Raw genomic sequence first — 14,868 nt, 5'->3', positions numbered from 1 at the left:
TGCCAGAAAATATTGTAGAGGAGTAGCAGACGGGCTGTTTTCTTCACTGTTTTGTCTTTGCTTTATTTACTATTGAGTGTTGTTTTTGCAGTGGTTTGTGTGAATTTAGCTTTTCTGCTTTCTTTATTGTGATGTGACATTTTTCATCTGTTTCAGGCTGAAGACTAAGTTGCTTTCGAATAAAAAAGATTTTATTTGCTAACAGTGGGAAAGAAACAACTCATTCATGGACTCGCATGAGTCACTTACGGTGGCCCACGTACTACAGTATCCACTTGGGATGATATAATGAGTAAAGTCTTTTTTGATTATCGCATTTATTTTATCAAGGGCATCTACTTTCTTTGTACTTGTGAACTACACACACACACACACACACTTGCACAGGCACGCACAAACACGCACACACACACACACACACACACACACACGCACGCAAACACACACACTCACTAACACCAGACAAACATTGCAAAAGGACTGATTTAAAGCCAGACTCACAGGGTAAGCAGCTCAGACATGTTACTGAGGCTGTGGTTCGACAACGTGCTGATCTGGTTGTTACTCAAATCACTGAAAAGGAAACAATAACAAATACATAAAACACACACAGCACATGCGTAAACACACATGCATTACGACTAAGAGTCGAACACAATACTTTTCTTTACTCTGTTGTACTCAGGTCACGCCCACATCAGGGCCAAACCAAGTAACATATGCAGTGATACAACACAGAGCTTTGACAGAAAAATAGTCCATTAGTCTCAGTTTTCAAAGCATAGTACACAAGTCACAATCATTTGTGTGTGCAACTCTGCAGCCCTCTGATTTGCGATTTAAACTCATGTATGTATGTTTGTAATATATGTCTGCTGAGTACACATGGGTTAAACTTACATGAGTGTTAAGTGTTTGTAATTGGAGAGCTCCACGGGAACCTGAGTGAAGTGGTTACCATCCAGATACCTGAGAGACAGAGAGCAGGCAGAGAGGGAGAGGTGGTTTGGAAACAAAGGAGAAAGGAACTAAGACATATTTTGAAGATATACGAAGGTAAATGAGAAGGGTGAATGAAGTTATTTAACCATGTGGGAAATTCTTCATCTCCAGCAGTGTGAGCAGTGATTACTGCTAAAGCCGTAATGAACACTGGAGTTTATTATCGCCTCATGCGCCCCCAGACAGTATGCCCTCACTCTCTCTCCCCTTCTCTCAGACACACACACATGCACCACCGAGATCCTTTCCACTTCACTTTGCAACAATGTGCTATTAATCCAGTGTAATAATTAAGTTCTTGTTAATATTGGAAAAAGCACTTTCCCTAAAGGAGAAAAGGTAAAATGGTAAAAATACCACCAAGTTCTGTGTCGATTGTTTAATTGAGAGCTACAATTTTTTCCTGTGAAGGGATAAGTGTGTGCGTGTGTGTGTGTGTGTGTGTGTGTGTATGTGTGTGTGTGTGTTGAGAGGAGATTCTGGAATAAAACCCTATTGTGTGGCTTTACACATGCAGTCTGACCAACAAAATCACCACTAAATTAAACTGTTAATTCAGGTGCATTGTCTCATGTGTCTCTAGTTTTCTTTTTCATGGCCGACAACTGATGCTACAATGGCACCAACTCCATATACAAACAGAGTATTATGGCATCAACATCTGACTTGAGACCTCATTGCTTTATTAGCATTAATGAGCTGCCCATCTTTTTAACTGACACCAACTTTGACCTTTGTTATGGATTAACTGTCCTCAGAATATGCTGTCCAATCTGCAGCTGTCTACATAACATTGACAAATAAAATATTAGAAATTCAGTGGACAAACACAATTTTAACACAGCAAAACCTGAATTGACCTGCAACTGCTTTTTTTACATAAATGCAAATCATCATTGTCCCACAATTCAAAACTCTAAATTATGTTGATTAGGTTAAACTTGCTTTTATTTGTACATTATTTGTAGATATTGTGTAATACAGATATTTATGAATATGGGTCTTGAACTCACAGCTCGGTGGTCTCTTTGGGCAAACCTTTGGGCAGAGTGGTGAGACCCTTGTTGCTGCAGCGCACCACAGTGTCCAGACAGGAACACTCGGCTGGACACCTCAGCACTGGAGAACAGCTGTTTTCATCGTTACCTGTTTAGGATAAATGCATGGATGGATGGAGTGGTTCAGAGAGGAGGATAGAAGGAGGTGATAGAAGCGCAGTAATAAGGAACAAATACTAAAGGGCTGCAGATGCAGCAGAGAATTACGTGTAAAAGCTTAAGTGTACATCTGCTCTATCTCACCGTCTTCACAGGCAAAGTCCTGTACAGCTACGTCCTGGATGGGGATCTCCTTCAGGAAGTACGGACTCTGGCAGCGAGGGTTTCCAGTGACGATGCGTTTTCTTCGCAGCCAATCACCGAGCCAAGCCAGGTGACAGTTACAGTTGAAAGGATTGGCCAGAAGGTTGCTGAAGACGAAAGAGTTTTTTTATTGTATTTCCTATTTCGTACATCTGTATGAGTGTGTCATATATTTCTCACTCACAGTGTAGACAGGGAGTGCAGTGTGTCGAAGGCTCCGGGGTTCATGGACGTGATCTGGTTGTCGTAGAGTGACAGGAGACGCACCGAGCTCAATCCCACGAAGCTGCTGTTACTCACACAGCTGATGCGATTACTCCTTAACATACTACTCACAAACACAGACAAAGGAGCATGGATTGAGTGTGTGTCTTACAGAAAGAAAGAACAATTATGATCATATAAGCCTGTGCTTTATGGTCATGTCTTTCAAATATTTGTGTGGACATGTCAGTGTGCAGGACCTTGTTTGATGTGATAATGCAATTGCATATGTTTTTGTGTGTACCCACAGTGTGCGGAGGCCACTCAGTCCCTTCAGCATACGGTGGTGTATGTTTTCCAGTCTGTTGGAGGTCAGAATCAGCTCATTGACCCCTGTGGCTCCTTCAAATGTTCCCTCCTCTATGTCAGAGATGCGGTTATTACTCAGGTTGCTGCAGAGAGAGGGAGGCAGGAGCAGGAAAGTTTAGAACACAGTAAAATGAAAAGGGAGACAAAAGGAGGACAAAGACAGCAAGAGGGAAATTAGCAAAGACAGAATAAGGATTAGGAGCGGGTATGATATGTAGCAAGAAATAGAGTTAATTTTCACTTCTGTGCCAACATGTTGTAGCTTTCCATATGTGACCTGAATATGACTTTCTCAAAACTACTTATGATGCTTTGTTCCCATTACGTTCACAACACGTCTGACTCACATCTTCCTCAGCTGAGGCAACTTTTTGAAGATCCCAGTCGCCTCAAGCACAGAGAATTCATTGTTGTTCAGACGCCTGAAAACGGAAAAGAGAAAAGGTGGTCAGAGACAAAGAGAGAGACAACAACAGAAGAGACAAAGAGGAGGAAGAGATGAAGGGCAATGGTTTCTCTAAAGCTCACACAGACGCACTTTGTAATAGATGAATCTAGCGTGACTCACAGTTCGGCGGTGTACTGAGGAATGTGATCTGGTATTTTGGTGAGTTTCTGGTTGGAGCAGTCGACCGTAGTGCCCTCACATCGGCACTTCTCGGGGCAAGCCAGGTCAGCGAAGCAGTCTCCGCCTAGCTTGCTGCGGTAATCCTCAGTACCTGGTTACAATGACAACCGCAACGTCACAGAGTGCTCTCACTGCGCAACAGTCAAACCCCAGCGTTTACTGGTTCCAACACAAACACTCCAGATGGACGCAGTGAAGCTCATGATACAATGGAACAACTTTGAAACATTACAGAGGGGCTGTGCTGCTAATTCTTGGAGCTGAGAATTGTCAAAATGAACCAAACATGTTCAAAAACTTCAGATGATCGTGATCATAAGCAGCATTTCCCATGAGCCTTACTTCAAAATGCTGCATGTGTACTGTATCACGGTCTGTCCACAAGACACAAGCTGTCAGCACAAACACACATACACATAGAGGAGTTTTTAGTCCTGTCAGACTACAAAGCAACTGTTAGTGTTAGAAACCACAGTGCCAATAAAACAGCATCAAAAATTAGATCATAGCAGAAAAATGCTTACACACATCTTACAATGCTTACAGGCACTCATCTATCATGCTGCACAGTTACAAGGGCTCTCTCAAACAACTCTATCTCACACAAGCCCACATTTACAAAGGTTACAGGGGAACAACAGGAGTTTGCCGTCTCTTGTGTCTTGGCCATGCTGTAGGGTTTGCAGGGCCGTTCCATGGTGCTTGACAGAACCATGTTCCACTATAGGAACCTGGCAGTCACATGGTTAGATCAAGCACAAAGGAACAACCTGCTGACCGACTGCTCCTCCGCTGGAACACAGGGATGGGAAGAACAGAGGGAGAAGAGGAGGAGCTAAAGAGGATAAGAGAGAAGGAGGAAAACGAAAAGTCAAGGATGAGAGAGGGGCAAGTGGACATGGAAGGAAAGGAGAGGAGGATGAGGAAGTAAAATAGGTGAATAGGCGGGGAGGGGTGTGAGAGGGGGATAAGGAAAAGAAGAATGGAGAGGAAAGGATTTAAGCAAAGGATGCAAATTACGGACAGAGAGAGTAGGACAGGAGAAGAAAGTAAAGGATGAGAGGAGATGAGATGAGGTAAAGGCAAGAATACAAAAAACCCAACAAGAATCCGAACAAGAAAGATGTAAGATAACAGAGGAGAGGTAGAAAGGCACTAGAGCCAGTTTGGTATGAAAAATGTATCACTTAAAACAAAGACAGAGGGGGTATGAGGAGGAGAAGAGGATAAGATCAGACACATAGGAAAAGTACAGTAATGTGATTGAGAAAAGGCAGAGATGGGGAAAAAAGACTGGAGCATCTAAAGTTATCTAAAATCCACAGATGTAACACAGGAAAGCAGCAACAGTGGGAGGAGAGTTACAGCAGCACTGAAGGCAAGAGACGCCCTGACTTGCAGGAACACACATGTGACAAATGTGGGTATTACACACACACACACACACACACACACACACACACACACACACACACACACACACACACCCACGCACACACACAAACACAAACACACACACACTTAAAAGAAATTAAGATATAAAGTGTACATCATATGAATTCCCTTATTGTTGTTGTTTGTATACAGACAGAAGGAGTCAGAGAGAGGGTCAAAGGTCATTGTGGTAGAGGTCAAGGGTCAGATGCCAACTCAGGGACGAGGGATGGAGGTATTCGTGTGTGTTTGTGTATGTGTGTGTTACTTACAGCTGACATGGTGTACTCCTGAGTGTGTGAGAGAGGCAGTAGGAGAAAGAAGAAGGGATTTCACTCGTTTATTTGAACAGGAGGGAAAAAGCTGATGAAAATCTGAGAAAAAAAGGTGCAATTTTTTCGTGCTCAGTCCCCAGGCAGTGAATTATTTAAAGGGGTAATGACTCGTGAATAGTGAGAATCGGGCTGGCATAACATGACATAGGGTGCCCGCTTTTATCTAACACACATACTGGCCTTGTTGGCTTGAAGCACGTCTGATTCAAAATTTATTTTTCTTCGACATTGCCAGATAAAAATGGCATGTCTATTAACAATAAAAAATAAAATCCAGTTCTAAACTCTCACAAGTGCAAGTACATTGTTTAGTTTAGGGCAGATTTACATAATTTACATCAATTTCAGCAGTACTCTGTAAGCCTAAAACAAGATTTGGTTGGAGGGACAAAACTGGAATTAGAACCCATAGTGAAGAGATTTTTTTCAAACAGAAATATTAGATAGCATCCAAAATAATACACCATGAAATAGGGGACATGATGCGAATCAAACTAGAGGATTTTAGCTGTATTGATCTATGTCATGATACCAAGATTTTACATGTTTATTAAACTTTCCAAATGCAAATGTTCTTAAATTATTCAGTTCTGCCCCGTATGTGGTATCTGGGCTTTGAAACCCCTGTCCCCCCGGTGAGCAGCAAAGTTAATGACTGCAGCAAGAGCGCACAGACACGCACACACACACACAAGCGTGCTCTCATCGACAACACACCATGCCTCCTCTGTGTGCTGCTGCAGTAATGACCGCCTTTAGCCCTGCTACTGATCTCATATGCATGTCTGATTTACATATTTCCCAGCACCCCCCTGAGCACAGTAACTGTGTGACCTTTTGATGTTCTGCAGTGGGTGAAATAGACACAGATGCTTTCGGACACACGCTCATATATTAGCTATCATTAGATGTGCTAAGAAGCGAGGAGGACTGGTGTTAAATGTAGTCTCTGTGATCGTTGTACCGATGTACAGTACTTTAATTTCTCAAAAACAGCGGACAGCGACCTAAGCTTGTTAATCCAACTGTTTTTCTACTTCTACTGTCAAGGTTACGTTTGACATCAAAAACCCAGTGCAAGGACAAGATTGTGATTATTTCGTGTCTGGTTAGACGTGATGCATTACAATGTTAGACCATTATAAGTAAAAATGTCTTGGCATTCAAAAGGTGTCAGTCAGGGCAAGTCACTCCAGGTGTTGAGAGTGAAGTATTCGTGCACTGAGTGTCTTAAACGCAAACACACACACTCACACAGGCTTGATGTACAGTACCTGGGATGAAATATTGTTCTCTAGCTAATGGAGAGACAGAAAGTGGAAGTGAAAAACAACACAGGAGCAAAAGACTTGACTAGATCAAAGTCCTCACTGATTTTCCTTTTGTGCATGTGTGTGCATGTGTGTGTAAACTCGTGGATGTCAGAAAATACTTAACACTGAGAATTAGAGTTAGGAAACTGAGGCTGAGGAAAAAGCCCAGCAGGAATACACAGAATGAGAACAGGAGAACATGGGAAGGGACAGTTTGCTTTAAATATCATTTGTAAATTATTAGAAATAAAAATAAGTCTCAGGGAAAAGATTAGCGTGGACATCTGCACTGGCTAGAATTGTGTTATAAACAGCAGTGTTTGCACTTGTTTTTATACCTGAGCAGCGGAACTTCTTGCTCTTGATTTGTCCGATTCGTTTGTTGGCGAGCCGTCGGGGGCTGGTGCAGCGGGCACCACTTGTTTCGATGGGATTGTCCTGCAGGTAGTCTGCCAGCCACTTCAGATGGCAGTCACAGATAAATGGGTTCTGGGCTAAGTGGCTGAAACACCCACACAAACACATACATAAGCTATCAGTACAATAGAGCCTCAATATGGTCACAGAAAATTCTTGTTTGTGACCATTTGGAAGGGGTTTAATAAACTCATGTGTATGCATGTCTATTACCAGAGCAAAACATAGGACCTCACTCAAAGATCTATAATAAGAATGTTTTTTTATTTAGCTGTAACTTTGCTGAGGCACTCCAAAGTGAAGAAATAGGCTTATAGTTTGCACCTCTATAATTGGAAAATTGGCGCAAATGTTCAATATAGTTCTTAAAGCTGGAAACAAAACTTGCTTTATAAAAAAATAAAATAATATATAGTTCTTTAATCAGTTCATTTCCAAAAATATTATTGATTTTTTAGATTTTCAGATGCAAAGTTATGATGATTACTGTCACACTATTGAGTTTCACCCTGTATTATGTACTACTACAAGTCTGGTTTTGTGTGTTTGTGTGTGTGTGTGTGTGTGTGTGTGAACGTACAGTGTTTGTATGGCTCTTAGTGATGAGAAGGTTCCCTTGGCGATGGTCTGAAGCTTGTTGTCATATAATGAGAGCAGATTGAGGTTGTGGAGGTCCTGAAATGCATCTACACGCAGACACGCTATCTTATTAGCATTCAATAACCTGAGAGAAAGAAGTGACAGACAGAGAAGGGTAGAGATAAAAAGAAAGAGTAAGAGATGGACGATGAAGGCTTATCTTGTTATCGTTCTTCAATGAGTGTTTCAAATGTTACGGGTCAGTGATGATGGCTTTCAATCACGGTGTCTCCACTCTGATGACAATGTTTCAGCTAAGCACTTTTCAGCAGAATAGTAATGAGGTGCAGATGTGAGCTCTTTGTTGCATCAAACTAACTAACTGTGTGTGTGTGTGTGTCTGTGGGTGTTCGGGGGGGGAGTGGGTGGATGTGCACACTCACAATAGCTGCAGAGAAAAGAGTCCCTCAAACAGTCCTTTGGAAATCTCAGTGATCTTGTTCCCATATAGCACCCTGTGGAGAACAAGCACTACAGTAATAAGTTATGAATAAGATCCTACACATTATCCAGTGCTAGTATTAATATTAACACTGAGAATATATTGTACAAGAAGCCAAAAGTATCCCATTACTTTCTGTTTCCGTACCATTTGTTTCTCATACTGTAGATGATTTAATGAAATTGTGAGTTAAAAGGTAAAATCAATCGATTGCTGCAGTACTTAATGGTATAATTTTAGTAACTCTTACCTAATATTAACATTCTGTTAATGCTGACAAACTGCAGTACCCATGAGTCTTGACAGCGTGCCAATAAAAATGCTGCATTCAAACTTCAATTATAAGCAGTCTTTGGGAGGAAAGGATTTAAGTTTACTGTACAAATCTGTGGCAGAATGGCTCCATAATCAGTGGTTACATTTAATAAAAATACAGTATTAACACTGATAATAAAAGTAGGAAAACACTACACACTGTTTCATTTGTTCTATTTTCAGTTGATAATAAACCTATGTATATGCTTTTAATACATGTACACATTTACAAACAGGTGAATTTGTTTTAAAAGGATTTATTCAAGAAAAACTAGCTATAAAGTAAATAAAGAAAAATGCACACACGGATCCTGTGGTACATTAAAGTAAGAGATTAAAAATATCAAACTTAGACTATTTATCTGCTCAGATCAGAGCTGTTGCCAGCTGAAAAGTAAAAGAGAAATTTTACAGTTCTTCCAGTTATGTTGACAATTCATTATTGCAGCATAAACTCAAAGAGTGGGACTTCAAGTCTTTACTGAAGAGAGCACAGAAACATCCAGAAAAAAATTACAAAACCTTGCCTTTATTTTCTCTCAGCTTCCAGGTAATACACCAATAAAACACTGAGAGTAAAAACACTGACTCTCCCTTTGTGCCAACACCTGGCTGCACGTCAGCAGGACATAAACTATAACTACTTATGAACACTTTTCATCTAAATGTCACAATGACAAAAAAAAAAACTCCATAAATCTGGCTGTAGCTACAGGGTGTGGAATGCACGCTGTTATCAGAGAAAAGCTTTTTATAAATACATCAGATTACATACACAAACAGGTCAAGCCTGAGACTGACACCGCCTTGCCCAAACAAATACCTCAGATGCACACATGCAATTATCAGTCATCTTTAAGCTCCAAACTGAGTTTAAGTGTGTATGTAGGCAGACATGTGTTTTAGATTGCCTTGTATTTCACTGTGCTGAATGGCTGTCCCTTAGAGACCTGAGGTTGGGAAACACACAATACAGGGAGTGGACGCTTCATTGTTTCTTACACACACTTTATCCAATCCTGTCTCTTAAAATATTATACTTCTACAAAATTAAACCAGAAATACCTGTTCTAAAGAACTTAATAGTAATTTTTTTCCATTTCCTTCATTCAACAAATATGTAGCATTTGAACGTAATCCAGCCGGTGAATATGGTCCCTGCAAAAATGTACCTGCTTTGCAGTTTAGCTGCACAAAAATGAAAATTTTAGTCTCCTAAACACACACACACGCTGACAAAAGCACAAACAGCATTAAAGTCTTTACATTCTTTCACACCAAACACTGACACACAATGAACACGCGGTGCAGCATCGTTTGAAAGCCGCATTGTATGTGATGTGTCAGCATGAATGTGTGTGCGTCCCATTCTCTCTGTGGTGAATGTGTAATGAGGTGGCAGAAGCCTCCATTCAGCAGTTCAGCATTTATAAATTATTGACATTGGAGAGAGGAAACCTTAATATAACTCCTTCATGAAATGACTCTACATCTCATCCCTGCTATTCAAAGCCTCACACGCAAAGCAAATGGTCCAACCTGTCATTAGGGCCCAAGTGGAAGCTACTAAATATGGATATAAATATGTTGTACCTGCTTTGGAATGCTGTGGTGTTTGAAATGTAGGTACAATTTTATTTGTATTGCAAATGTGAAAGTGCAAGTTAAAGCTTTCTCATTTTCATGGATTTGGCCTTTATTTTTTTCCATATACTGCAAATTCAATTAGAAAATTGCGGGAAAATCTGAGAAAGCCACACGCATGTAGCAGAAAAGAAGGCAAAATATAAAACAGGTCCTTTGTATGTGTCCTTTAGTAGGCGAACTATTGCTACTGACAGGAAATAAGTCGCTGTGTTGTTTCTGTTTTACATGTAAGAAAAATCTAAGGATCACAACAAACTGTAATTGGAATAGCCGATAAAGCCATTAATGTTAATGTGAACCTAAACTCTAATATATTTTATTATTTAGCCAGCCATGATAATAATAAAGGTATGATGTGTGCTCACTTTTGTTGTTTTCCTCCAAATAACTTTCACTTGGTGAGTAAAGCGTTAATGTAACAGAAGTGAAAAAACAAGATATAACAAGTTTAAAGGTGTATTTTGAACCAATTTGAAACAGTTAAAGGTTTGATATTCCTCATAAGATTTAAGAGCCGTGCTTTGCGGCGTTGCGTTAACTGCATCTTAAATACAAACATACAGACTCACAGAGAGTTAAGGGAGCGCAGACCCTGGAAGGCGTCTGAGGCCAGCTCTGATATCTGGTTGTTACTCAAGTCTCTGTGAAGAAGGAGAAAAAAGGAAAGAGAAGAAAATCAAAAGGAAAGAAGAAGCAGAGAGAAAGGGAGCCACAGACAGTGAGAGCCAGCAAGAGAGAGAAGAACACAGAAAGTGAAACACAAGCAAACACAGGACACAAGTTTATGTTTTTGTGGATGGTTGACAGGATGCAAAATACATGTATCTCCTCATCTACTCACATCCTGCGTAGCTTCTTATAAGGAGAAAAGGCCCCAGCTGGGATCACCTTGATGGCGTTCTGCTCCAGTCGTCTGGAACCAAACATACACACAGACAATTGAGGAGCGACATTAACATTCTCTTATCATACACCTATCTCTGCTGTATCACTGACTGCCGCTCTCTCCCGGGGGCTATGGGCTAAGCAGAACATTTCTAGATAAGGCGCTTTGCTGACCAGTGCCAGAGTCTGTCACATTTCTCTGATCTTTTGCCCTTTTTAACATGTTAACAGTCAGACGTACACACAAGCACACACACCCTTAGCCATCTGGGAAGTGCTCCATTAAGTGCCAGCGTGACTCTGCGGCAGTCAGGTCCAAGCAAATCAAGTCCGGCCAGAAAAGAGAAAAAGGGTGAGAGGGGGCAAATAAAAAAGGAAGCCGGCCCAAACTCTCTAAACATTTCACATGTTCAGTCTCCGTGACAAGAAAGGCGGCGGAACATGATTTGCAAACCAAGCATTAGATTGTGAAATATTTTCCTAAAATTAGTTTGTTTTCAATTTGTTGTTCTCTTCTGTTCAGCTCCACTCCAGACCTTTCATCTGTACTAAAATGTTTGACTGGTTGCATAGGAGCACTGGATTGTATTGTATTCTGGTTTTATTTGTTTGCAAGTCAAATTTTATCAAAGCAGGTCTCAAGTCATTCTACAATAGTACAAGTTGAATCTCACTCTTTTTTACATTTGCTTAAATCTAGTCTCAAAGCATTGTTATAGCATTTCTAAAGTCAAGTAATACTGTCGAAAAAAGTCTGTCTCAAGATAGAATATCTGTATCCTGATTTAAAATATATCTGCACTAGTCCAGTTTCAGTTTTTTGTCGTGTTGTAGAAGGTATCAGATGAATTGGAACTATTCAGCTCTCAAGGTTTTCTCAAAGAAGAATTCAAATCTCAAATCAGTTCAAGTAAACTCAGACCCTGTGTTTGTGCACCAGAGGCTTAATATGAGCAGCACACTAACACGGCAGCAGCAGCAGCTCTGCATGGACATGAAAACCCTCAGATCACTGGGGTTAAGGGGGATAAAAAAAGAAAAAGGCAGAAAAATATTATTTTGCATTTAAACATGCTTATGGTCACACTTAGAGGGGAATAATGTGAGCAAAATGCACAACATAATGCAGTGTGTGCAGGCAGCTGGACTGTTTAAAGACATATGACTGAAAAACAAGGATGAAATGCTTTCTATGCAGCCATAAAAGCCACTGCTTGTCAAAGCAGCTTTGAAGCCAGAAGGAAGTCTCAGTTAGGTCAGAAATCAAATGACTCTTAAATTCTTATCAAATCAGGTCTCAGGTCAAGTCAAAAGGCAACACACAAAATTTCCAATCTCAAATCTTTATGTGTTATGTTTCTGAAGCCCTTACTTACAGTTACTGCATTGTTATTATATTATATTTTCCAGTCAAAGTTTAGTTTTAACAAGATTGGTACACAGTTGACACTAATTCCTTTAAGTCATTTATCATTACGCAAAACCCACCTTATGATGCTATTAATTTTTTCCAGGATTTTACCAGACCAGACATAAGTTGTTGTATAGCCTTCAGTCATGTCACAGAGCAGTCCGAGTCCAACTTTTGTCTCAAGACCGAGTTCTGCTCTCAGTTCTATAGTTGTGCATGATACTTCATCTCTTTAAATCTGCTGAGTGTGATTTTTTTTTTTTTTTGATCAGAATTTATATAGAGATACTATTTGTCTTGTCCTTGAGCTTAATCTCTCAGTTCTTTTTCCACCACCCATTCATTATTTTCTTAGGAAGAGAAGAACTGCACGACCAGGCTTTCTCATTTCACAGATGTGTGGTTTTATTTCACCACACACAGAGAGATAGAAGTGAAGTATAAAGGTGAAAACAGACAAAGAAAGAAAATGGAGCAAAGCACAGTTAAGCACTAAGAGAAATATCACTGCACCAAGTGTGAATGCAGGTATTTGTTTGCAGTATGAATGAATGTAGAGTAGAGCAGGATGACTACTTGGGTGTGAACTGATTTGCCTGCATTTATACATACATCTCAGTAATAGTTTCAGGCAGGTTGGTGGGTATTTCTGTCAGTCCCTTCCCTCTGCAGTCCACAATGTTATTACTGCAGGTGCAAGACTCTGGACACTGTAACACACTGCAGGAGGAAGACGATGATGACTGGTGACCTACACAGAGACAGAGGGCCAGTATTATCCACAGGTTATGCTTGGTGTAAATCCCACAGGCGAACAATGTTGGAGCTGGCAGATCTCAGTGAAGAAAAACAACAGTGGGAAACAGCAGCAAGTGAATTGTTCAAGTGCAGGTGTGAGGGAGATACTGCTTTTAAATGTGAAAAGGTCCTAGGCTATCTGTAGTCGTATTTTAACACTCCTGCAGTAGGTGGTCTGTCACTTAAAATTGTTAACAAAAATGTTCATAACATAATTCAGTAAATGCAGTGTGTGGAGTTGGAGCAAAACTTAAGCAAAAGAAGATAAATACTTGCCTTCATCTCCATCTTGTATAAGCATAAGAAGAAGAGTAAAAACAAAGTAACAAGCAAATGTTTATCACCAAACCAAATAAACAGCTCTGTAGACACACCACCTCACACCCTCTCTCTGCCTACCTGTGCAGACAAACTCCTTCTTCTGCACCTCAGCCACATTGTGCCCTCTCAAGTGCGGTGGGGCCATGCACTGTGTGTAAAGGCCCAGACGGGGGCGCTGTCGCAGCCACTCTGACAGCCAGGCAACATGGCAGTCACACTGCAGGTTGTTGGAGTGCAAGCGACTGAAGGCAGAGGGGATGCGGTGGATGGAGAATAAGGGATGGGAGGGTACGTGGCAATTATGGGAAAGTGAAGGGAGAGGAGAAATAATACGTTTGAGGATGGGGAAAGAAGAGCAGGGTGGGAGGGGGAGGGAGGAGTGTAAGTAGAGATCGATCAATCAATTGTACAAATGGGCATGGATGAGAGGAATCCTTCCCCTCGGGGCAGTAATGTGTAGCGAATGCTCGGCGGAGCCACTTACAAGGTCCTTAGCTTTGGCATGTGGTTGAAACTGGCTACGGACAGTCGACTGATGTTGTTGTTGTTGAGCGTGCTGAGGAGAGAGAAGAGTGGGAAACACATTGATGGGTGCTACAGATTCACTGGGTTGTTCTACATGATCACATAGAATTGACTTCATCAACAGCTGAATTTAACTGCTGACTGTTATGTAATCTGTGTAATTTTTTTTAACTCTGTTGAGAGGCAATAAAACTGTCTTTTTAAATAAAGTGTTTGAAAAGTAGCACCTTGTTAGCTTCAAAAATGATCTGTCATGTAACTCTCCAGTAAAGCTACTTGAACCTTTATCATTTTTTCATTTGATTAAAACCAACCAAGTGTTTGACATGCTTCTTTTTAGAATATAATCCCTTTATTCTTTTTTGTACTACAAAGACTGCAGGATACGCAGTTGGTGTCTCGATAGAACTGACAGTAACATAGGCGCACCAGCATTTTTGGTAACTCATAAAAGGTTTTTCATTTAATTAGGAACAAAAAGTATTTGATAGCTAAGGAAACCACACTATGTACATTGGATGACAGAGATTAATGGGAAATGTCAAATTTGGGTGCCAGTAAAGTTGACATGGCTTAAGATATGTACTCTGATCTACAGTGGTACTGTATGACAGCAGACACTAAATATAAGTAATTATAATGATGTCTTGTTAGATTTCAGAACACTACTCCCATTTAAAATCTTGACATTAGTGAAAATTAGTATCAATCAAAAACCATTAACAAGCTTGTCAGTCGAGCAAGGCTGACTATAAAACAGAAAATAGATATGTTCAGTGATATTAATTACATGTGGACTTTTTAAGGAATTACATGATGACA

General features: G+C 40.5%; 1 protein-coding gene across 5 annotated transcripts in view; it reads right to left on the bottom strand.

Moving 5' to 3' along the window:
• slit2 (slit homolog 2 (Drosophila)) overlaps positions 1-14,868 on the bottom strand; it is a 96,991-nt gene that overhangs the window by 13,294 nt on the left and 68,829 nt on the right. For 3 of the 5 annotated variants that reach the window (XM_067498866.1, XM_067498864.1, XM_067498869.1), the window contains 17 exons: positions 14,006-14,077; positions 13,600-13,763; positions 13,015-13,153; positions 10,948-11,019; positions 10,676-10,747; positions 8,086-8,157; positions 7,644-7,787; positions 6,985-7,148; positions 6,608-6,631; positions 3,505-3,655; positions 3,284-3,358; positions 2,876-3,019; positions 2,548-2,691; positions 2,304-2,470; positions 2,016-2,148; positions 901-969; positions 502-573 (listed from right to left, as the gene is read on the bottom strand). In XM_067498866.1, the coding sequence (XP_067354967.1) occupies positions 502-573; positions 901-969; positions 2,016-2,148; positions 2,304-2,470; positions 2,548-2,691; positions 2,876-3,019; positions 3,284-3,358; positions 3,505-3,655; positions 6,608-6,631; positions 6,985-7,148; positions 7,644-7,787; positions 8,086-8,157; positions 10,676-10,747; positions 10,948-11,019; positions 13,015-13,153; positions 13,600-13,763; positions 14,006-14,077 (1,878 nt within the window). The remainder of the gene's footprint in view (positions 1-501; positions 574-900; positions 970-2,015; positions 2,149-2,303; positions 2,471-2,547; positions 2,692-2,875; positions 3,020-3,283; positions 3,359-3,504; positions 3,656-6,607; positions 6,632-6,984; positions 7,149-7,643; positions 7,788-8,085; positions 8,158-10,675; positions 10,748-10,947; positions 11,020-13,014; positions 13,154-13,599; positions 13,764-14,005; positions 14,078-14,868) is intronic. The other 2 variants (XM_067498865.1, XM_067498868.1) reach the window with 1 other exon arrangement.

This window comes from Channa argus, chromosome 3, assembly GCF_033026475.1.
Source record: "Channa argus isolate prfri chromosome 3, Channa argus male v1.0, whole genome shotgun sequence".
In the NCBI taxonomy this organism is placed as follows: domain Eukaryota; kingdom Metazoa; phylum Chordata; class Actinopteri; order Anabantiformes; family Channidae; genus Channa; species Channa argus.
This window is presented reverse-complemented; position numbering and strand designations above follow the sequence as displayed.